At 38.2% G+C, this 19,950-nt stretch overlaps 2 protein-coding genes and 1 long non-coding RNA gene across 3 annotated transcripts in view; 2 read left to right on the top strand and 1 right to left on the bottom strand.

Annotated features, from left to right (window-relative positions):
* The window catches only part of GUCY1A1 (guanylate cyclase 1 soluble subunit alpha 1), a 34,823-nt gene extending 24,571 nt beyond the window's left edge, over positions 1-10,252 (top strand). Inside the window, exons 4-9 of the mRNA XM_032686386.1 lie at positions 400-458; positions 1,412-2,121; positions 3,615-4,100; positions 4,597-4,740; positions 6,906-7,060; positions 9,196-10,252. Of these exons, the coding sequence (XP_032542277.1) occupies positions 400-458; positions 1,412-2,121; positions 3,615-4,100; positions 4,597-4,740; positions 6,906-7,060; positions 9,196-9,397 (1,756 nt within the window). The 3' untranslated portion in view covers positions 9,398-10,252. The remainder of the gene's footprint in view (positions 1-399; positions 459-1,411; positions 2,122-3,614; positions 4,101-4,596; positions 4,741-6,905; positions 7,061-9,195) is intronic.
* A 2,053-nt stretch (positions 10,253-12,305) lies between these two features.
* Positions 12,306-15,296, bottom strand: LOC116786089. Its single transcript, XR_004356818.1, has 3 exons — positions 15,194-15,296; positions 13,810-13,843; positions 12,306-13,431 (listed from the first exon to the last, which is right to left on the bottom strand). It is a non-coding gene; the product is annotated as an uncharacterized LOC116786089 (long non-coding RNA).
* Positions 15,297-17,181: 1,885 nt separating this feature from the next.
* The window catches only part of GUCY1B1 (guanylate cyclase 1 soluble subunit beta 1), a 42,690-nt gene continuing 39,921 nt past the window's right edge, over positions 17,182-19,950 (top strand). Inside the window, exons 1-2 of the mRNA XM_032687030.1 lie at positions 17,182-17,256; positions 17,546-17,619. Of these exons, the coding sequence (XP_032542921.1) occupies positions 17,254-17,256; positions 17,546-17,619 (77 nt within the window). The 5' untranslated portion in view covers positions 17,182-17,253. The remainder of the gene's footprint in view (positions 17,257-17,545; positions 17,620-19,950) is intronic.

Below are 19,950 nucleotides of genomic sequence, written 5' to 3'. Positions count from 1 at the left end.
TTCTCACCTCTTTTTAATTTAATGCAACGTAATTCCAAAAAATGCTTGAATATAAATTCCAATTGTATTACACAACACATTATGAAATATAGTTATAGCTTCAAGAAAAAAACACAAACCAAATAAAAAACAGGACTGTTGCAATGACAGGCAAGAGAATGTGGCCTCAATCCATAATTTGAGCTCAGACCACCAAAACTTTAATTCACCAGAAATGCAAAGGATAATCTAAGATCCTACCAGGACACCATTTTTAATTAATTAAAAACTTCCTATTTGATCAGCAAAACTTGGTCTGTACACATTAAACACAAGGTAGGTAACTTCTGTACTTACTATTTTTACTATGCTTATCTTACATTTTTAGGGATTTTATTTGTATTTTTATGATCTTTACAGAATAACTGGGGATAGTGAAGATTTTGAAAAAATTATCAGTGATCATGCTAATGCAGCAGGTAATGTAAACTTGTTTAATAGTAGAGAAATAGATTATATATGCCCTATATATAAAAGAATATATTCTCTATAAATTAGTCTTGTTACTAAGAAATAATTTCTTCCATGTAAGGGTTGTGGTGATGCTGCCAAAACAGAGGCAGCATCTGTGATCTCTGTGATGTCTGTGAAACTCTAATATCAAAATTTGGGCTAAAAAGACAAGTTTCTTGAGTCTGAGCTGTCATAGAATCATCCACCCCTAAGATCCAACATCTGGAAGGAATTATACATTAGTAATAAGTTACAGTTTTATACTAATGAAAAACTGTTTGATCCTTTTCATCTTCTGAAGATACATAACTCTGGCTACATCTGTAATAGTAAATTAACATTTCCAGGAACTGAAATATGGTCTTCCATACACAGTTGGTCTGTGACAGACAACACTTTTCCAAATGATTCCCACTAACATCTGGGGAATTGGAACATTCCCAACAGTCACTTTGCATCCAGTTATCCTGTTAAAACCAATTTACTAGCAAAGATGTGAGCCATTCTGTGCCAATTGGCCTTAGCGCTCTGGAATATTCCTAGAGTCATTTAATGTATCAGGCATAGTACTTATATCTGCATATCCTATTTTATTCTTGTGTTAATTTTTAAAATTCTTATTTTACTGCTTTATATGAATCTAAGGGAGTTGAGTTAAATCTTGTGCCAAAGTGTGTATTCATTTTGTTTACATCTCTTCAAAGAACATCTGATCCTGGATGTTTTTAAACTACAACCAGTTGCCTCCCTGTTTCCAGGCCCTGTTTCCAGGACTCCTAAATAAGAATGCCCTCAGGTGTCAATGATGGATCAGGGAAGGATATTGCTAATTTGTTTTGGCCTAGGATAAAAAAATGTGGAGGTTAGCCTTTGATTCAGAATGATGAATGCATTTTGACTAAAATGTGGTTCCATGCAGGTGTTCCCGTGGAGTCTCTACGGGAATCTCTCGGTGAAGAGCTATTTAAAATATGCTATGAAGAGGATGAACACATATTAGGGGTTATTGGAGGGACCCTTAAGGACTTTTTGAACAGTTTCACTACCCTGCTGAAGCAGAGTGGCCACAGCCAAGAAGCAGGGAAAAAGGACAGACTTGAAGATGCCTCCATATTATGCCTGGAGAAAGATCAGGACTTCTTAAATGTGTATTATTTCTTTCCTAAGAAAATCACAAGTCTTATTCTGTCTGGTATCATTAAAGCAGCAGCTCATATTTTGTATGAAACTGAGGTGGAGGTGATGCTCATGCCTCCTTGTTTCCATAATGACTGCACTGAATTTGCTAATCAGCCTTATTTGCTGTACTCTATACAAGTCAAAAGTGCAAAGCCTTCCTTATCTCCCTGTAAACCACAGTCTTCACTTGTGATTCCTGCCTCTGTGTTCTGTAAGACCTTCCCATTTCATTTTATGTTTGACAAGGATATGTCAGTTCTTCAAATTGGAAATGGGATAAGAAGACTTTTGACCAGGAGAGAATTTCAAGCTAAGCCCAATTTTGAAGAATATTTTGAAATTCTTACCCCCAAAGTAAGCTGCACTTTTAGTGGAATAATGACAATGCTAAATATGCAGTTTACTGTACGAGTTAGAAGATGGGACAATACTGATATGAAACCATCCATGGTAAGAGCTCTTTACTGCTATTACTTCTGTGAGGAATTTGTTTTCTTCAGATGGAGTTAAAATATCCAAAAAACAGGGTGCATTTTGCATTTTGCATTACCTCCAAATATCTAATATAACTGCATAATAATAATTTATTTAGGGTACTCAAATGTTATTCAGATTCTGAAGCCAATTTCGGTCAAAACTCTGCTTTAGGACTTTTACCATGTAAAATCTGAATGCTAACTTGATTTTTTTGAAATAATTTGAAATATTGAGATAAAACCAGTGACATGCCGTGCTTCTGAGAATAAGGACATCTTCAATACAAAGAGAGTGTCAGGGAAACCTTTAACAAAGTGCCCCTGAATCATTTGGAAACAACAGCTCTAAGATCTGGGGGAAAGAAGTAGATGTTTCCTTTGATCATTCAGCCTTTGGTATCTTTGGCATTTTGATATCTTTTATATTCTGATGTTTTCATCAGATGCAACCACCAAAGGTTCCCCTTAGTTTCAGCTGATGGGATTACTTACTGTCTTTGCTGAAGCTGGGTCTGTGACAAGTGACCTGGGACAGTAAAAAACATTGAGTATTCAGTGACTGTTTTTATTCATTCCTGGTCCCAGCTGAATTCCAGTATATTTACACTTGAGGCAGTCCAGGATGAATTACCAGTTCAGACTCAACATTCCATGAATTTAAGGGAAGAATAGAAAAAAGTTTCACTCATTTATTAATGTAGCTACTTTGAAAAAATGTAGCTACTTCATCTCAGATCCATTTCTGCACTAGAAAATTTCAAGGGGTAGTAGACTTAGCTTGGCTTTTGCATGTAATTGCATATGCAAATGACTATTAGCAAGGAATTAGAATTAGAATATCTTATTAGAATAGTGGTCTTTCAAAGCAGTGTTAAGCTAAGCTCTGCAGCACCTTGCATATTACACAACTGATTGCAGAAAGAACATAAAACCACTTCATACAAAATATATTTCTTTTTTAAGTCATTAAAATAGGACATTTCTTCCATTTCTGACTTTAATTTTAAATTGTACTGAGTACTGAATATCCTATGATAAAACTGAAGCAGATTTTCTCCCTTTATCTTACAGAGGGAAGTGCACGAACTAGAGTTATTAGTAGAAATTCATAGGCCACTCTTATCAGTAACATTTTATGAAAAGATGAAAACGCACAACATTTCATTATTTTCATTTTTCTTTTTCTCCTAAGCTAAAACTGATAGTGATACTCAAACATAATTAGGTGTTTATCCTTAAGTTGGGGTCTAACTTTTGTACCAGAAGACTCAATAAAAGTGAACTTATTTGATGGCTCTATGATTCAGCACCCCATGTTGTCTCTTAAGCAACTGCACGCAAATGTAAGGACTATGGACCAGGCTTGATTTTCTTACATTTCAGCAAAATGTATTTCCTCTATAACTTCTTGTTTCTAGACCATTGCCATGCATGTTTTGCATGAATTCTTGTTTCTTTAACTTTCAGGTAATGGATCTTAAAGGCCAAATGATCTATATTTTTGAATCCAGTGCCATTCTATTCTTGGGATCTCCTTGTGTGGATAGACTAGAAGATTTTACAGGACGTGGATTGTACCTCTCAGATATTCCCATTCACAATGCATTGAGAGATGTTGTTCTGATAGGAGAGCAGGCCAGAGCCCAGGATGGACTGAAGAAGAGGTTAGGAAAGCTAAAAGCAACCCTTGAGCAGGCCCATCAAGCACTTGAAGAAGAGAAGAAGAAGACTGTAGATCTTCTGTTTTCAATTTTTCCTGGAGAGGTTGCTCAGCAGCTGTGGCAGGGACAAGTTGTACAAGCCAAGAAATTTAATAATGTCACAATGCTTTTTTCTGATATAGTTGGATTCACCGCCATCTGTTCCCAATGCTCACCTATGCAGGTTATCACCATGCTTAATGAGCTTTATACTCGCTTTGATTACCAATGTGGAGAGCTAGATGTCTACAAGGTACACAATTCATTGCTTTTCTGTGGGATTCTGGGGCAGGAAAGGAAATTAAGACTAAGTAGGACAGAGGATAATAGAGGTCCAATAATCATTTTGCCATAAACCATTTTTAAATGACAGATAAATCACAAAAAAAACCAACAAAAAATCAATATAAACAGCTGTTCATGCAGCCAAGAGAGAAACCCATCAAAACTTTAATTTTAAAATTTAATTTCAATGACAGTGCTGTGAATCTGGAATAAATAGGTGTTTAATATAGCTATGGGTGCCTGACAGTAGATGAACAAGAAAAAATAATTTAGAATTATGCCCAGCAATAAATATAAGTTGTGCAGTTTTTTCCTTTTGCATGATACTGAAGGATTTGTCCAGGATAAGTTTGCATGAAAAATAAAACTTGGTCAATATGTAGCTACAATTCTTACTGAAGTCAGACTATTCTTTTATATGTATCACACAGTCTAACAGTAAGGTACAAATATGCCTCTTTCAGGTTGAGACTATTGGAGATGCCTACTGTGTTGCTGGAGGCTTACACAAAGAAAGTGAAACACATGCTGTTCAAATAGCACTGATGGCCCTGAAGATGATGGAACTGTCAGATGAGGTGGTGTCTCCCCATGGAGAGCCTATCAAGGTCATATATTTTATTGTATTTTATATGGTTAAAGTGGGCATTTTTGTTTGTTTAGTTGCTTTTTGGAGTTTTGACTCAAGGAAATTTCACATCATTGCATCAACTCAGACAATGTGAGGAATCAAATGACTTTTTTAATTCTGTGAATGAGTTTTGTGGTGAGGTACAGGTGAAATAGAGATCTGAAAATCAACCCAAAAGACTTTAATGCAGTGAAGCCAGTATCTACAATCTGACATGCTACAGTTTTTGTCTCAGTAGCAATAAATTTGTCAGTGGCATGGAATATTCTGTTTTCTAAAGAAATTACTAATCCTGTCTCAAAATTAGACGTCTATGTCTTTAAAGACGTAGCATCTATGAATAGGAAAAAGACATGTTCTGATTGTAGTAATCCAGATATCTTAAATGATTCCATTACAGTTCTTGTTTTACAGTCAGATACTGAACAACTACCATAAGATAATGGTGTTAATGCTGTCAAAGCAACTGTTAGATTCAATGGTAGTTATATTTATGGCTTCCTTTCAGTGAGGAATTCAGCCATCTTTGCTCTGTGGGTGGATTTTGCTTTTGTTGCAGGTTTTTCTGCTTTAACACTCAAAATTAGAAATTGCAACTTCTTCATAATGATATGATATTCTTTTGATATGAAAAGAGTAGCACACATAGTAGACATGCAAGCTTGTTGGCATCATGCCATTATTGTGTCAGAATGCTATTCTGAAGAAAACATGTCTACATATGTATAATGCACATGAGAAAAAGAACACACCTCCAAAAAAACCCACCAAAAAACCTCATAGAAAGCAGCACCAGCTAAGTAAAAGTCAAAAATCTGAGTATGAGTTAAAAAAAAGAGATATCAAAATATTGCAACTGCTGTTGGTTCCCCAGGACTGTTTTGGGCCCAGCTCTATTTAATATCTTTATCAGTGACCTGGATGAAGAGATCGAGTGCATCCTTTAGTCACTTCACAGGCAACACCAAGTTGGGTGGGAGTGTTGATCGCTGGATTGACAGGCAGCTGAACATGAGCCAGCAGTGTGCCCTCGTGGCCAAGAAGGCCAATGGCATCCTGGCCTATATCAGCAATAGTGTGGCCAGCAGGACCAGGGCAGTGATTGTCGCCCCATACTCAGCACTGGTTAGGCTGCACCTTGAATCCTGTGTTCAGTTTAGGGTCTCTCACTACAGGAAAGACTTTGAGGTCCTGGAGTGTGTCCAGAGAAGGGTAAGGAGCTGGTTAAAGTTCTGGAGTACAAGTCTTATGAGGAGCAGCTGAAGAAGCTGGGAGTGTTTAGCCTGGAGAAAAGGAGGCTCAGGGGTGACCTTATTGCTCTCCACAACTACCCAAAAGGAGGCTGGAATGAGTTGGGGGTCAGTCTCTTCTCCCAGGTAACAGAACAACAGAAATTGGCCTCAAGTGTTGCCAGAGAAGGTTTTGAAATTGGATATTAGGAAAACATTCTTATTGAAAAGGGTTGCATTGGAACAGACTGCCCAGGGAAGTGGTGGAGTCACCATCCTTGGAGTCACCATCTACACATTTAAAGGATATGTAGATGTGGTCCTTAGAGACATGGTTTAGTGGACTTGGCAGTGCTCAGTTATTGGTTGGACTTTATGATGTTTGAGGTCTTTTCTAACCTAAATGATTCTTTAACTGAATTATGAAAATTCAGTAATCTGGGACTGGGATTTAGTCTATGTGTGACCTTGTCAACAGAGTTCAGTTGGAACTGCAGGATATACTGTCTTTGCAATTCCCTAAGACTTGTCTTCTGACCTGAACAGCAAAGCAAGTACTCTTCATGAACTGTCAGCAGTCTTACATTGTGTCATGTAATTCCTCCCAGAAAGTATCCAAGTGCCATCCTGCTGATGCTTCTAGATCAATTTACTGCCACAGAGACCAGCAGTTCACAGTCATATTTTGATATGGAAGGATTATTTACTAAAAATGCAATGCAAGATAAACTTCAGCTAGTTCCCTCTCCATGAGCAGTGATGACCAGAATACAGATATTTTAAGGAGACTGTGCTAAATCAATGTATATTAGTAGCTCATTATATTGCTTTTTTAATAGAGGAAGAATTTATAAAACTGATCTTACCCATCCTGTTTCACCTAATAATGCTGTTTTCTGTCTTTTACTTAAAGATGCGTATTGGCCTTCATTCTGGATCTGTCTTTGCTGGAGTTGTTGGGGTAAAGATGCCTCGTTACTGCCTTTTTGGAAATAATGTAACCCTTGCCAATAAGTTTGAATCTTGCAGTATACCTAGAAAAATAAATGTCAGCCCAACAACTTACAGGTACAGTGCTTGATATATGTAAAATGTCCACCTAGTTTCTGTAGTAGTCCATTATCTTCTTTTTCATTTCCCTGAAGTACTGCTATTTATTTTCCTTTTTCTCTTTTTATCTGACTGCTCACGAATGCACCACAGTTATTAGTAGGCAGAATTCAACCAGCAGTAGCAAGAAAAAATGTGAAACAGAACAGCTGATACTTACTTTTCAGATCATACATTTTAAATAAATGGACTGTCTGGACCAATTTTGCTTTTTACCCCGCAGCTGTATATGTGTTGCTTTTTTTTTCCTTCTTCTCTCATATAGTTTGCTCTTTTTTGAGCTTTCGCTGTGAACTGGATGCCAAACTGGCTGCAGATGCCCTTGAAAGTAACAACCTCACTGAAGAACTGTTAAACATCACTCTACACATTGTCATTCTCTTTTGGTTAAGAAAGATGAATTATTAGGTTGCAATGAGTCAACCACGCCGGTGTTTAGTTTACACAGGTCTTGATCACCAATTCAGTTTAACACTTTTAGTATGGAACTTAAGGCTGTACCATTTATCCACTCAGATATTTTTAGTAATGTGAACTCTGTGGTTATGCAGACAGCTAGCAGACTCTCCCATGGGAAATACAGCATCTTTCCCTTGTCCTTTAAACCTAACACTCTCTTTGTATTATCTGTTTAATTGTATTTCAAAATCACCTTGCAACATGTTCATGGCCAAGTAATAATGTCTTATAGATGCCAGGCAAGACAATAGGAAACTGTTTTGAATGTGATGGTAACAACAGTCGACATCTGAACTCCCCATCCAGATCTGAATTTTATGCCACTGCTCTGACAGAGATTATTGTTTCTTCCAGAGTCGCCAAAAGTTTTATAAGAATGTACTGTAGAGAGTGAATGTGCTAACACAAAGTGATATGGCTGGCTGGGTAAAGTAACCAGAAATGTTATAAATTATTTTCTACATTTTAAGGAAGCTCAGCTACCCTCAGTGTAGCCTGGGCTGTATGTTGTTTCTACACAGCTTGTACTCACTGCCATGTATCTGATAATGCCTTGTGGCAAGATTCTGTGTCCAACGTCAGACAGAGAATTTGGCACAGGATCCTGACATCCCCTGCAGCATGTGCTGTGTGACACACAGGGTGCCAAGCTTTGGATTGTCTTGTATAGGTGATTTAGAAAAAGTAGCACAGGTATTACCTTTTTGATTATGTGCTCTAAAAACACAGAGATAGCATTAGCATTGCCAGTGCTTATGTATGTCAGAAGAACAGTGCTGGCCCACAGTGACTGTTTTTCCATCCCTGTATGTAAAATCATTTTAAATAATACTGACTACGGTCTTTTTTTAAAACCATTAGACACTTTGTCCACACAAGACTTGTCTATAACTGGTGGCATAAGTAGGTTTCTGCATGCCTGTGTATTCATCTCCAGAGAATATTTGAAATTAGTATACTGTTGAAAAAAATATAAATCTCTGAGTGCCTAGAAAGTAGGCAATTTGATTAACAGGTAAACTGTTGTTATTATTGTTGTGTTTCTTTTTTTTCCTGAGTGATGAAGATGTTCTTTTTATTTGGTGTTTTTTTCTTTTGATTCATTCATTCACCAATTCTAAACACATATTGATAACATTATGGCATCTTGAACAACTCCAGTGTATTGCAGGAATTGTTTAAAAGCTTAGATACCAGTTATCAATATTTATCCTACAGATTAGCAATCTCTGTCTCAACCTGTGAAAAAGTAAAAATATTAGAATTGGTAGAAGGATCTGAATAGTTTAATTAATAAGTTTTACAGTATTTCATTCTTTGAAACATTAATTATGGTGCCTTTGATGTGCAGATGTGAGCTAGCTTTCAGCACTAAACCATCTTTGAAAATATTTACAACAAACATACTTCCTACATGCAAAACAGTGACAAGACAAAAAAAGAGGTGATACTTCTACTTGCACTGATGCACAAGTTTATAGGTTACCAAATAAACAGTATCTTTTTATATTTTCAGTAAATAACGTATAAAGATTAATTTGGATTCTGCCCTGCCATACATAAAGAATTATTTAATGTCTGCACTTAATAGTGACTGATTCATTTTTAATCAAGATGATTCATTTTTGTTCTAGGTTGTTAAAGGAATATCCAGGATTTGTGTTCACACCCCGCTCAAGAGAAGAGCTTCCACCAAATTTTCCCAGTGATATCCCTGGAATTTGCTATTTTCTGGATGCTTATATTCAAGGAACAAACTCACAGACTTGGTTTCAAAAGAGAGATTTGGGAGACGGCAATGCCAATTTTTTGGGTGAGGAAACAGGAATAGACTAAATTGTACATTCAGAAATGTAAAGAATAAATTTATAAATATTTGGAATTTTTTTTGTATAAATTGAAAATTTTTAAAACTGTATGAAACATGCAAGCACTTTAGATTGTTAACACCTGAAAGCCAGTATTAAAATTTCAGGAAGTATGTCACTGACTACTTTTTATTTTTCCTTTGCATAAGGAACATAGTCACTAAAGTAATGTTGCAGCTTCACAGTTGGAAATGCTACTATAAACTGTATTTTCCCTGTGGTAATTTGTTAGTGCTACGTAATAACTCAGTTCTCTCTGCACTGAGAATTCTAGATGTATTGTATATGCAGTTTGTCAGGAAATGTAATGTGCAAGTGATGCAGCCACATGCAGTGTTGTGAGCTGGTGCTTATCAATGACTATTAAAATGTATTTTCTTAGAGATTCCATAAGAAAATGTCCATTAAAATAGTGTCATTGCTATCACATACTCCTCCCAGTGCATCATTTGGGCCCCATCCTAGAAGCTGCTGATCATCTTCTCACACTGACTGGAGTCAAATTAAGAGGGTGCTCAGCATTTTCTGGATCAGGCTGCTAATTGTAGCTAATAAACATGCATAGTAGAGTTGCCGCTTACTGTTTCATGAACTTTATTTTGTGTATAAAATTAATATAGATTAAAACACTGTATAATCACATACTAAAGTCTGTAATCATCAAACTATTTTAGTTCTTAGGGTTTTTAAAATACTTAAAAATAAAAATATCCACTTGTTATTACATATTACAGCAATAAATGTTTTCTTCTTGTTGTCATTTAAATTTGAAATGTTTTAACAGAAGTGTAATAAAACACGATTTGGAATGTTTGCTTAGAAAGGAAATTCCAGTTAGACTGTATAAAATGGAACAGAAGCACACCAGCTTAAAGCTATGATCCTTATTCAAGGGTGCAATGTGGGGTATGACATGTTATGGAATGGCCTATCATATGCTCACTTTAAACTTGCCAGGAGAATCTTCAAGTGAGCAGAAATGCTTTAAAACATATGAACATATATACAAAGATTAATATTACTCCAGTACAAGCTTTTTTGTTGTGGATGATGGAAAATGAATGAAGAACTCTAAAGGGTCTGCCTCTGGTACTGGCAGAATAGAGTTAGTTAAGAGTTGTGCATTTAGGATTCTGTCTGATCTCTAAGTAGCAGATCCATCTGCCCGGAAATTCCTCTGTGCTGTACAGTTTGATCCCAACTGCGGGCTGGAGAATTGCAGAGCTTACACACACTACTATTTCCAGTAGTATCAAATATTATTAGTTATTATTCTAACCTCTTAAACTCTTGGCCTTTGGCATATCAAGCCATAAAAGTCTTTCTTCAAGCTACTTGTCACTAAATCAGATTTTGCTTTCTGAATATTTACAGGGAGCAATTACGTTAGACTAAGGTGCCATTTTATTCATTTTCTGATCTTGACTGGTACATTCTGAAGCTCAATATACCATTTTATCCTGCTATTTTGTGGTAGAAACTCATACAGAACATGTAGCATCAGAGCCTTGAGAAAAGTCCTTATAAGAGTCTAGCATTAAGAACATTTTAAAACTGTATTTCAATTCAGATTTCCTGTAAGCGGCATTTGAACAAAACTTGAAATATTGAATCCTTCTATTGCTTGAGGTCTACTATATCCATCTAAGATGCTTAGAAATAATTCTGTGACACAAAAATGGAACCTGAAAGTCTGTGTATCGTATATAAACATATCTCTCTATTGCACACACAAGTATTCAAGCAAACGTATCTGTAACATTTTTGAGAGTAGTATTTCAAGGAAACAAGAACTATGCAAATTTTGATCTTTGCAACATTATATTGGTCAGAAAATTCTATTTAATTGACAAAAATACCCAAAGGTTACTAGCAGTCCCATGTCGGTGCCCCTGGATATAAAAATGTGGGAATATTTGACTACTGACTCTTCAGTAGGCTTATGGTATTAAGCCAGTAATGACTGAGGTCAGCATGAATCTATCCATCACTGTCATTTATTGAATGTTAAAAATACCCAGGCTTTTAAATAAAAAGGATTTCTTTCTCCAGATCTACTGAATAGGAGGGATGCTTAGGAGGGAATTTTCTTTTGTCCCTAGAAAAGAACTATTGCTGGACTAGACGATGGCCATGTTCAAGGCCAAATTCTGTATAAATCTGTCATTAAATAGGATGTTTATCATGGCAGTTCCTGACACCTTCCTAAGTGGTGTCAACCTTCAGAGAAGAATTCTGGTAAGGTGTACACAGAAAGCAACGTGCCTGAATGTCAGTGAAGTAAATAGGATTTAGGCATGTATTTAAGACAGTAATTTTCAAAAGTGCTTTAAAATGTACTTGTGTTCAGAGCAGTTCTGCAAAAAAGCCACAAGTCTGTTTAAGCATAATTTAAGAATTTCAATTTCACTGAAGCTGTTCTTCTGTTTAAGTTTTTTTGCTGAATAAATATGTATTTAATAAGGGACAATTATTTTAACTTATCTTTTCACTTCGATCTAAAATATTCCCTTCACTTTTTAACTAATCTTTTCACTTAAATTAAAGGAATCAGAAAACCAATAAGCAAATTGTTGAGATAAACAAAAGGAAGGCAATTTAACCCATGCAATACTGGGATATTTTGCAAGAAAATAAAAGACTTGTTTGTAAGTTGATATCTTGTATTATAGTGTGTTATATTGTGGAAATCTTCAGAGACTATGCAATGTTATTTACATAAATATACAAATACTGTAGTATTATGTCCAGAAACAGTTTTTTTGTATCTGAAATTTTATTTTATTAGTTTATGAAGATTCTGTGGGGCTGATTCCCATTCACATTTACACTGTGATGGAAGATACATTTTTATTACACTGCAATTTCTTTGCCAAAGAGGTGTAAATGGCCCTTGAAATAAATAAAAAGTGGGTCCTTTGAATCTTAACAGTGATATAGCTAAAGAGAAAGCTATAGCAAAAGAATTCAACTAATTTGATTTCATTCAGGCATGACCTGATAAGATTCCTGGAAGATGTTGAAAAAAAAATTCACACTGCTGGTATCAGAGGAAGTACAATTAGCGTGGAGGTGATATTTTCTTTCTCACTGAACTGCTGTGCAAAACCAAAGCAAACGAACTCACAGAAACTAACAAAATAGTGAAGTGCACAGATAATTGATCCCCTGGGACAGATCTACTTTTTCCTAGGAAATCTTATGAAGGAAGAATTCAGACCTCTCCCAAACCCAGTTTATTTCTCCCATAATTTTATTTCACAATCTTTTCAAAAACAGCTGCAACAAACAATACAGGAGGCAAAATCAGTATTTCTAACTGAAAGCCATCAGAATTAAGGGGAATTGCTCTTGAATCTTGGCTAGGAGACCCTTTTTCAAACCCCACCCATCCTACAACCTACCAGGCTACTCTAGCTGCTACCGTTTTTTTTAATGCCTGCTCATTGTTCTGCAAAAGCAGTGGGAGATTCGTTTCCTGCAAAAGCAATAACTTTTGTGGCTATTTGCCATATGGTGTAAAACGTACTGAGTTGCTTTCAAAGTCCTGCTCCAGTTTATCATAAGCTAGCTTGGCAGGGACCAAATTTAATTGAGGCTATTTCTGAAATGAGAGCTAGGACTTTCTTTTCTACCCCTAAAATCTGCAAGATGTGCACCACAACAGTCTTTAGAGACCTCTGGAACCACTCTGATGGTATCGCTGCTCACAACTGCATAGGAAGGAAATAATCAGATATAAGCTTTTTTTTTTTAACTTCCCAATCCATTTGCATGAGTTCACTGGCAGCCCTTTCTGCAGAGCACAGAGGGAGAGTAAAAGTCACTGTCTTATATTACTCAGCATTACTCTGGTACTGAGGCACAAATAAAAGATGGAAAATAATCGATGGTTCTGAAACCTTTGCTACATCCAGATGCAACCATTTAAAGATACATACTCTCCTGAGCACAAACAGAAAGATCTGAATGTTAAATATGCAGTTAGGCTGGAACATGAAGCTGGAGAGCCAGTCAAAGAAATAATAAACTGTGAAAGAATTTGAAAGAAAGTAAACAACCTTATAAAGTTGTGTGTCTCATCTGCTTCAGCAGACTTTTGATGCTGAAAGCAAAGTCGAACAAGCGGTTTCCTAATATAAATGTAAATGAGCACATTGCTTTGCAGTCCCATTATAAGGCATCCTTTGAAGATCTGTGCTAAAATTGTTTCTCATCTTTTGAGCGGTACAAAGTTACAAATTTTTGTGCCACTACAGCAAACAAACACCATGTTTACATGCACATCCTGCACACACAGCACATAATGGGAAGTAACTGAGAGAATGCATGCAGTAACATCCCAAGGATATGAAAAGAGGTAGATTAAGTTATAGATACATTTCCTCTCCTGATTTTTCAGCCCGAACAAAACCTGCCAAAGAAATATCAAGGACAAAGGCGTTACCAGGGGCTTTGGAATACAAGCATGTAAAAATGAACAGGAGTCTTTCCACTGATTGCAGATGATGTTAGGGAAGATTTGGATATATTATTAGTTTGCTCCACATGGCTGAGATTACATTCCTCTTACAGGAGGATGCAACAGAGTGCTCAGTTTCTCAAATATACATGCTACTGCATTACAGAACAGCATGGACATATTGAGGGCTGTTTCATTCCTAGCTTGACAATACCAGTATTGAAAAATAAATGTAATGGTCTAGTAAATCAGTGTACAGTTGCACATTAAAAATAATGAATCTTGCTGAAGTGATCTTAAGAGTGTATTTCTGCATCTCGTTAGTAGTATTATGACAATTCCAAATGTCAAGTCTCAGTCCATTATGATTTGAAATTTAATTAGAAAATACCCATAATTCAAGCCAATGTCAACAAAGTAACTCCCTCTTCAGTAAGTGGAATCCAGCAATACCATATAAGGTAGCGTTTTTATTCAGGATTACAGTAACAAAATGAACTGTAAAAGCAAAGTCCAGAGTAAAAAATGCAACTTATTAAAATGCTTCCTTTGTTTTATAGTGCTTGTGTATTAACACAAACCATATTAAGCTGAATGCAGATGTTCTTGGCCAGCTAGTGGTTTCCCAAAGTTATTGTCTCAGCAACTGCCCTTTCACACAGCATAAAGGATCCTATATTACTTTTTGCTTTCATGGATCTCACCAGGAATTGCCAGATCAAGTCAGCATCTCAAATCAGGAAGAAACATGTTAAAATAAAATACCACTTAAAATGTATAGCAGTTGTTTTTCAGCTGTAATCACTGACTGCAATTCTTGCCTTTTTGATGGTCAGTGCAGGAAGCTCTTCCTGAGAAATATGTTCAAGGGAACACAAAGAGGCAAATTTGTCTGGTAGGAATTCTGTTACAAAAAACACTGCCTAAAAGGCTCCTTTCTCATCAGCATTCCATCCCATCCACGTCCCAGTTGTATCTAGTGCCACAGCTACTCTCTCGCTCCTGAATACCAAAAAGCAGCTAGGCAGTAGGTCTTGAGCAGTACCTAGTGCATGAGGGTCCCCAAATGGGAATATGATTGTATGCTACAGTGGAATAAGCTGCAGGCTTTATGGAAGTGCATCAGATACAGTCCAAATGGTTGTGTGATGTGCATAATGCATGTGACCTAACAGTCCTGGTACTGACAGGGTTGGGCCTTGAAAACACAGCTCAGTACTAACAGCTTAATCTGACATGTATTTTATCTTATTGACTTGGAGCCTTTCCTTTAGTTGAAACCAAATCTTGCCTAAGACCTACCAGATAGTCTTGATTCAGCAGGCATCGGGAATGGAAGCTTGTCCCTCTCAGCAAATCACTTCGTTGAATTCTTTAATTCAGCATCTTCAAAACTTTTGAAAGGGCATCCCTGTTTTAGAAAACTAAATCAATCACTATCTGCTTTAACTCCTCCCGTGCTGTTGTCACTTCACATTTTACAAATCTCACCTTGACTAGAACTTCCATTTGTATTACAATCAGTTAATCACAAGAACAGCTTGCAAATGCAAGCTACCAAACTCCGAAGAAGAAAGGCAATTTCATACTTGTCTAAGGCAATTTTGACCTTTGTAGCACTTTTGAAAAAATGTCACTCAGGTACACAAAATTGACAGGATAATCTACTTTCTGAAAACCATATCCAAAAAGAATTTCATGTAATCTCTCTAATATTTTATGAGCACAAGGGCTCACCCCATAAACAGACAGAGCAAGTGGATTCCCTTGAAACCTGTGAAGAATGAGGATAGTTTTTACACCGACTCTTAATAGAGAACTACAACTTTGTATTGTAGGGCATTTTCCTATTTTCCCAAAATATACTTTCTACCAAGTCGAAAAAGTAGATAATGACCTGATGTACTCAAATCTTAGTTAATTGGTGAAAGCTGGCCACTCCTCAGCTATAGGAAAATATAGCCTTTGGTTTGGTTTCAGCACCATGATTTATGACATTATCTCTGTTGCCAGTTTCTTGGAAATTGAAGAGATTTTTAGAGATTTGCATCTATTCAATTTTTGTTTGGTTTTCTACACAGATATATTTAACCAGTAGTTTGGTTAATTTATCTAAATATTTCCTTTCCTCCCTACAAAATAAGCATATTACTTCTATGATTTTTAACAGATTATACAGAAGCTTTTGTGCTCGGTCATTTTTTTTTTCCAAGAAGTATGTGAACAGTTCAAAATTTAAACTTACTTTATCTTACTAAGGTCTGAACTTCTGTAATTTCACTTACATCTAGAATCCATTTGGATTGGTTGGTGTCTGTGGCTTAGTGCCTTCATGTATCAAGGTCTCTGCCCAAGAGCTGCTACAATAGTAGCCCACCAGGTACTCATCCTATAATCGTCCTAGATAAACTAATTATCTCTTTAATATATTTTGATTCTTTTTAAGCAAGCCAAGAAAATAAAAATCAGTAGTCTCCTTAGAATTTTTATTTCATACACTGAGGACAGGTCTTTTGATGGTACAAAGGGCTTTAAACTACATGGGTTTTTCAAGTGCTGCACTGTCTTTTTTTGTTCCATGTATAGGATAACATATGATGACAGTATGTTATTTCTGATCTGTCCTTGGCATATTGTCAGTAATCCTCTACTCAAAAAATCCTGTTGTAAGGATCATACCTTACTTAGAGAACCCTTTAGGAATCCATCTGCAGCAGGTTACTGATACAATGCCGTGTTTATTCACAATGGCTACTGACAGGGATTCAATAATACACAAGAAAACCCCCATTACTGAGACCACTCATTATTATGCTTTTAACTTCACCATCTTTTGAAAAATGAACGTGCAGGGCAGAAATATCTGCGGTCATTTTGCCCCTCGGATTCTTCACTTTTTAGGAGGCATTTATCTTCCTAAAAGTTGAGTGGTCGCATTGGTATACGAAACAACTGTGGAAGCGTTTCTGTTCCTGCGAATGCAACCACTGCAAAGAGCAGTGACACCAGAGCGAGCACACCTTGGGTACCCACCCAACACCAGGAACGTGCCAGGCACCTGGGTCGCCTCGATAACGCCCCGGCGCCGCGATAGGCGGGGCAGCACTGCCCGCTGTGCTCCGGGCGGCGCCGGCCCGCGGCCCGCGGCCGCCCCCACCGCCTCCCGCAGTCCCGCCCCTTCTCTTGATTGGGAGAGAGCGCAGAGGCCGCGCTCGTCATTGGCTCCTAGAACAGCGGCCACGCTCTCCATTGGCTGCCGGCGGTGCCACTCGGGGCGGCGGGGCTGGGGGCGGTGGCGAGGCGGCGGGGCCAAGGCTGTGCTTCGCGGCGGCGGCAGCGCCACTGGCACCGGCACCGGCACCATGGTGAGCTCCGCCCGGCCACACTCCCGGCCCGGGACACGGGGGCTGCTGGGGGCGTCCACCCTACTCAGGCCTGGGCCCATGGTGGGAGGGAAGAGGCTGAATCCGCTTGGGAAGCGCGAAGCCGGGCCCCAGCCCTTTGTTTCGGGGGGAGATGGGGGTGATGTTTCCCATGGTGGGATCGCTTCCCACCGGGGTGGTGGGAAGGGTGGGATGGGATGCTGCGGGGCGCGGGAAGGGGCTCTCCTGCCGCCCGGTGCCTGACCGTGCCGCCGCCTCGCCCTGCCCGCAGTACGGCTTCGTCAATCACGCCCTGGAGCTGCTCGTCATCCGCAACTACGGCCCGGCCGTCTGGGAGGACATCAAGTAAGTGTGTGTGTGTGTGTGTGTGTGTGTGTGTGTGTGTGTCTGTCTGTCTGTCTCTCTGTCTCTCTGTCTCTCTGTCTCTCTGTCTGTGTCTGTGCGTGTCTGTGTGTCTGTTCGTGTGTGTCTGTGTGTCCGCGAGTCCGGGCGGGGCAGCGGGCCGGCAGCGGTGCCCAGGACGCGGCTTGTCCCGCAGCCGTGACAGGACCAGAGCGGCTCCTGCCGCGCCTCGTCACTTCGCGGCCTCTCCTAACGCCGCCAAGACTCGTCTGGTTCCACCTTTCCCGGTCTCCAGGAGCCGCAGCGGGGATGGCGTTGATCCCCGCGGTTCCCTCGGTTGTGCGGACTAAGTGGCAGAAATAATGTGCGGGCAAAACGCCCTGAAGCCACGGATATGCCCGTCCTTGCATCCGGCCACCAGGTGAACCACGCAACAGTTGCATCCCTTCGCATCCCTGAAGGAGCTGAAATACAGCGTTTAGCTAATAAACGCGGTCTAAAACCAGTGTGAGATTTTGGTAATGTCCTCGCTTGAAATTAAAAAAAGTCACTGATTATGCAGAGAAATATGTATAAGAATGTAAGTATAAGTATGACTTTTGGCTTTCATCTCTTGAACCTGATTTGTTATGCTCAACCCTTGCTTTTCTGGCAGTATAATGTTTTTCTAGGGAGCTGACTGCCTTGACTTTAAACCCTTGATGAATTGTGAGATTGCACAAAAAGTTTGAAATAAGTAATGTAAACAAAATTCTATTTACCATAAATATGGTAATATTGATAATTGGGCAAAACTACAAGAAATATTTTTAAAAAGACCTAATAGCTTACAAAGTTGTAAGCTTACTTCATAAGGCTTTAGGTAACTATGTAGTCAGAAGAAAGTGTTTAATGTGGTCTCTTGATATTGTATGTTTAAGGGAAAAGTCGATTATCCAACTTGGAGAAAGTGGTCTTCTTTCAACTGGATGCCGCCTTCTATATCCCTCTTTCCCATTTATTTTGGGCCAATTTTAATATGTCAGTTTAATATGTCAGATGTTACAATATATTGCTGTTGTCCTAAAACAATTTTCAGAGTTAAAGGACAGCTTTTCACTGTGAGATTTTTATCACCATGACACATTCTTTTCATAAAACTATTCCTTAGGAATGTGGTAATCTTACACACTACCATGAAGTCAGAGAATTATAGACATGCTCTTTGGAAGGCATCTCTGGAGGTCATCTAGTCCAGTTTCTGTTCCAGCCTGCATGGTTACTGGGACTAGATTGGGGCTCAGCTATGAGTTTTGTCTAACTGAGTCTTTAAAATCACCAAAGGTGAGTCCACAGTTGTGGTTCAGCAGATGTTCATTGTTCTAGTGATCCCTGACAGTCTATAAATTACTGTTTGCAAATGCTGTGGATTACTGTGGATAACATAGGTGAGTGTTAAGTGAATGCCACACAGTTTTGTGCTGCAAGTGAGGTATTTATTTTTCTTACATACCTTATCTAAACACACTGATCTATTCTGAATTCTTATAATTTGATTTTTTTAAATGACATGTAAGTTATGGGACAATAAAATAAAATACTAACACATGCATAATTTTCCATGAAAATTATAACACGTATAAAATATAATAATAAATATTAGCTCTTTCTTGGCATGTCATCCCTTACCAAGATGCCTTTAAGTTACTTTTTTTCCAGATTACCCACTGCTAAGAATTTGTATTTAAGATCAATCCATCAGAGAGGGTACAAAGTTTCATCTTCTAATGCAAGAAGACTGTCAGACTGTCAAAACCCAGCTATTATTCCTGATGCATCCTATCTCTTAAGATTTTACAAACAACTAAAAGAATACTGAGGATAACTAAAGCCCCTGAGAGTGTTACTCATTTAACATTTTGGACAAATTTACTAGAAAGATACAAAATACTTTTCTGAGGTCAGCTATGAAAATTCGGGAAGCTGGTATGTCCTGTTTCTGTTCTTCATGTGAGAAACATTTGTGTCTTGTAGCAGCCCAGCAGGTAGGCTCTGCCATTAGCTCACAGAGAAGATGGCTTTCTGAAAGGAAACTGTAGCACGACACCACCCAAACATACAAATGGAACCTGAGCTGCGAGAAGGAGCTGACCTATATGAAACAGCTGTGGTAGTTCCTTATGGAAAAGATGTTCACAACAGGGTATTTATTCAGCAGGATTTATTTTAAAAAGTAATGTATCCTTGAGTTTAGAAACCAGTAAACTAATCCCTGTATATTTCACTGTAACAGATTATAGGTGGTGCTGATTTAGGGAATGGTACAGGGTCAACTGATAGCCACTACATTTTTAG

Source organism: Chiroxiphia lanceolata, chromosome 4 (genome assembly GCF_009829145.1).
Source record: "Chiroxiphia lanceolata isolate bChiLan1 chromosome 4, bChiLan1.pri, whole genome shotgun sequence".
Taxonomy (NCBI): Eukaryota; Metazoa; Chordata; class Aves; order Passeriformes; family Pipridae; genus Chiroxiphia; species Chiroxiphia lanceolata.
Note: the sequence above shows the minus strand (reverse complement) of the source record. Positions and strands in the feature narration are given on the sequence as shown.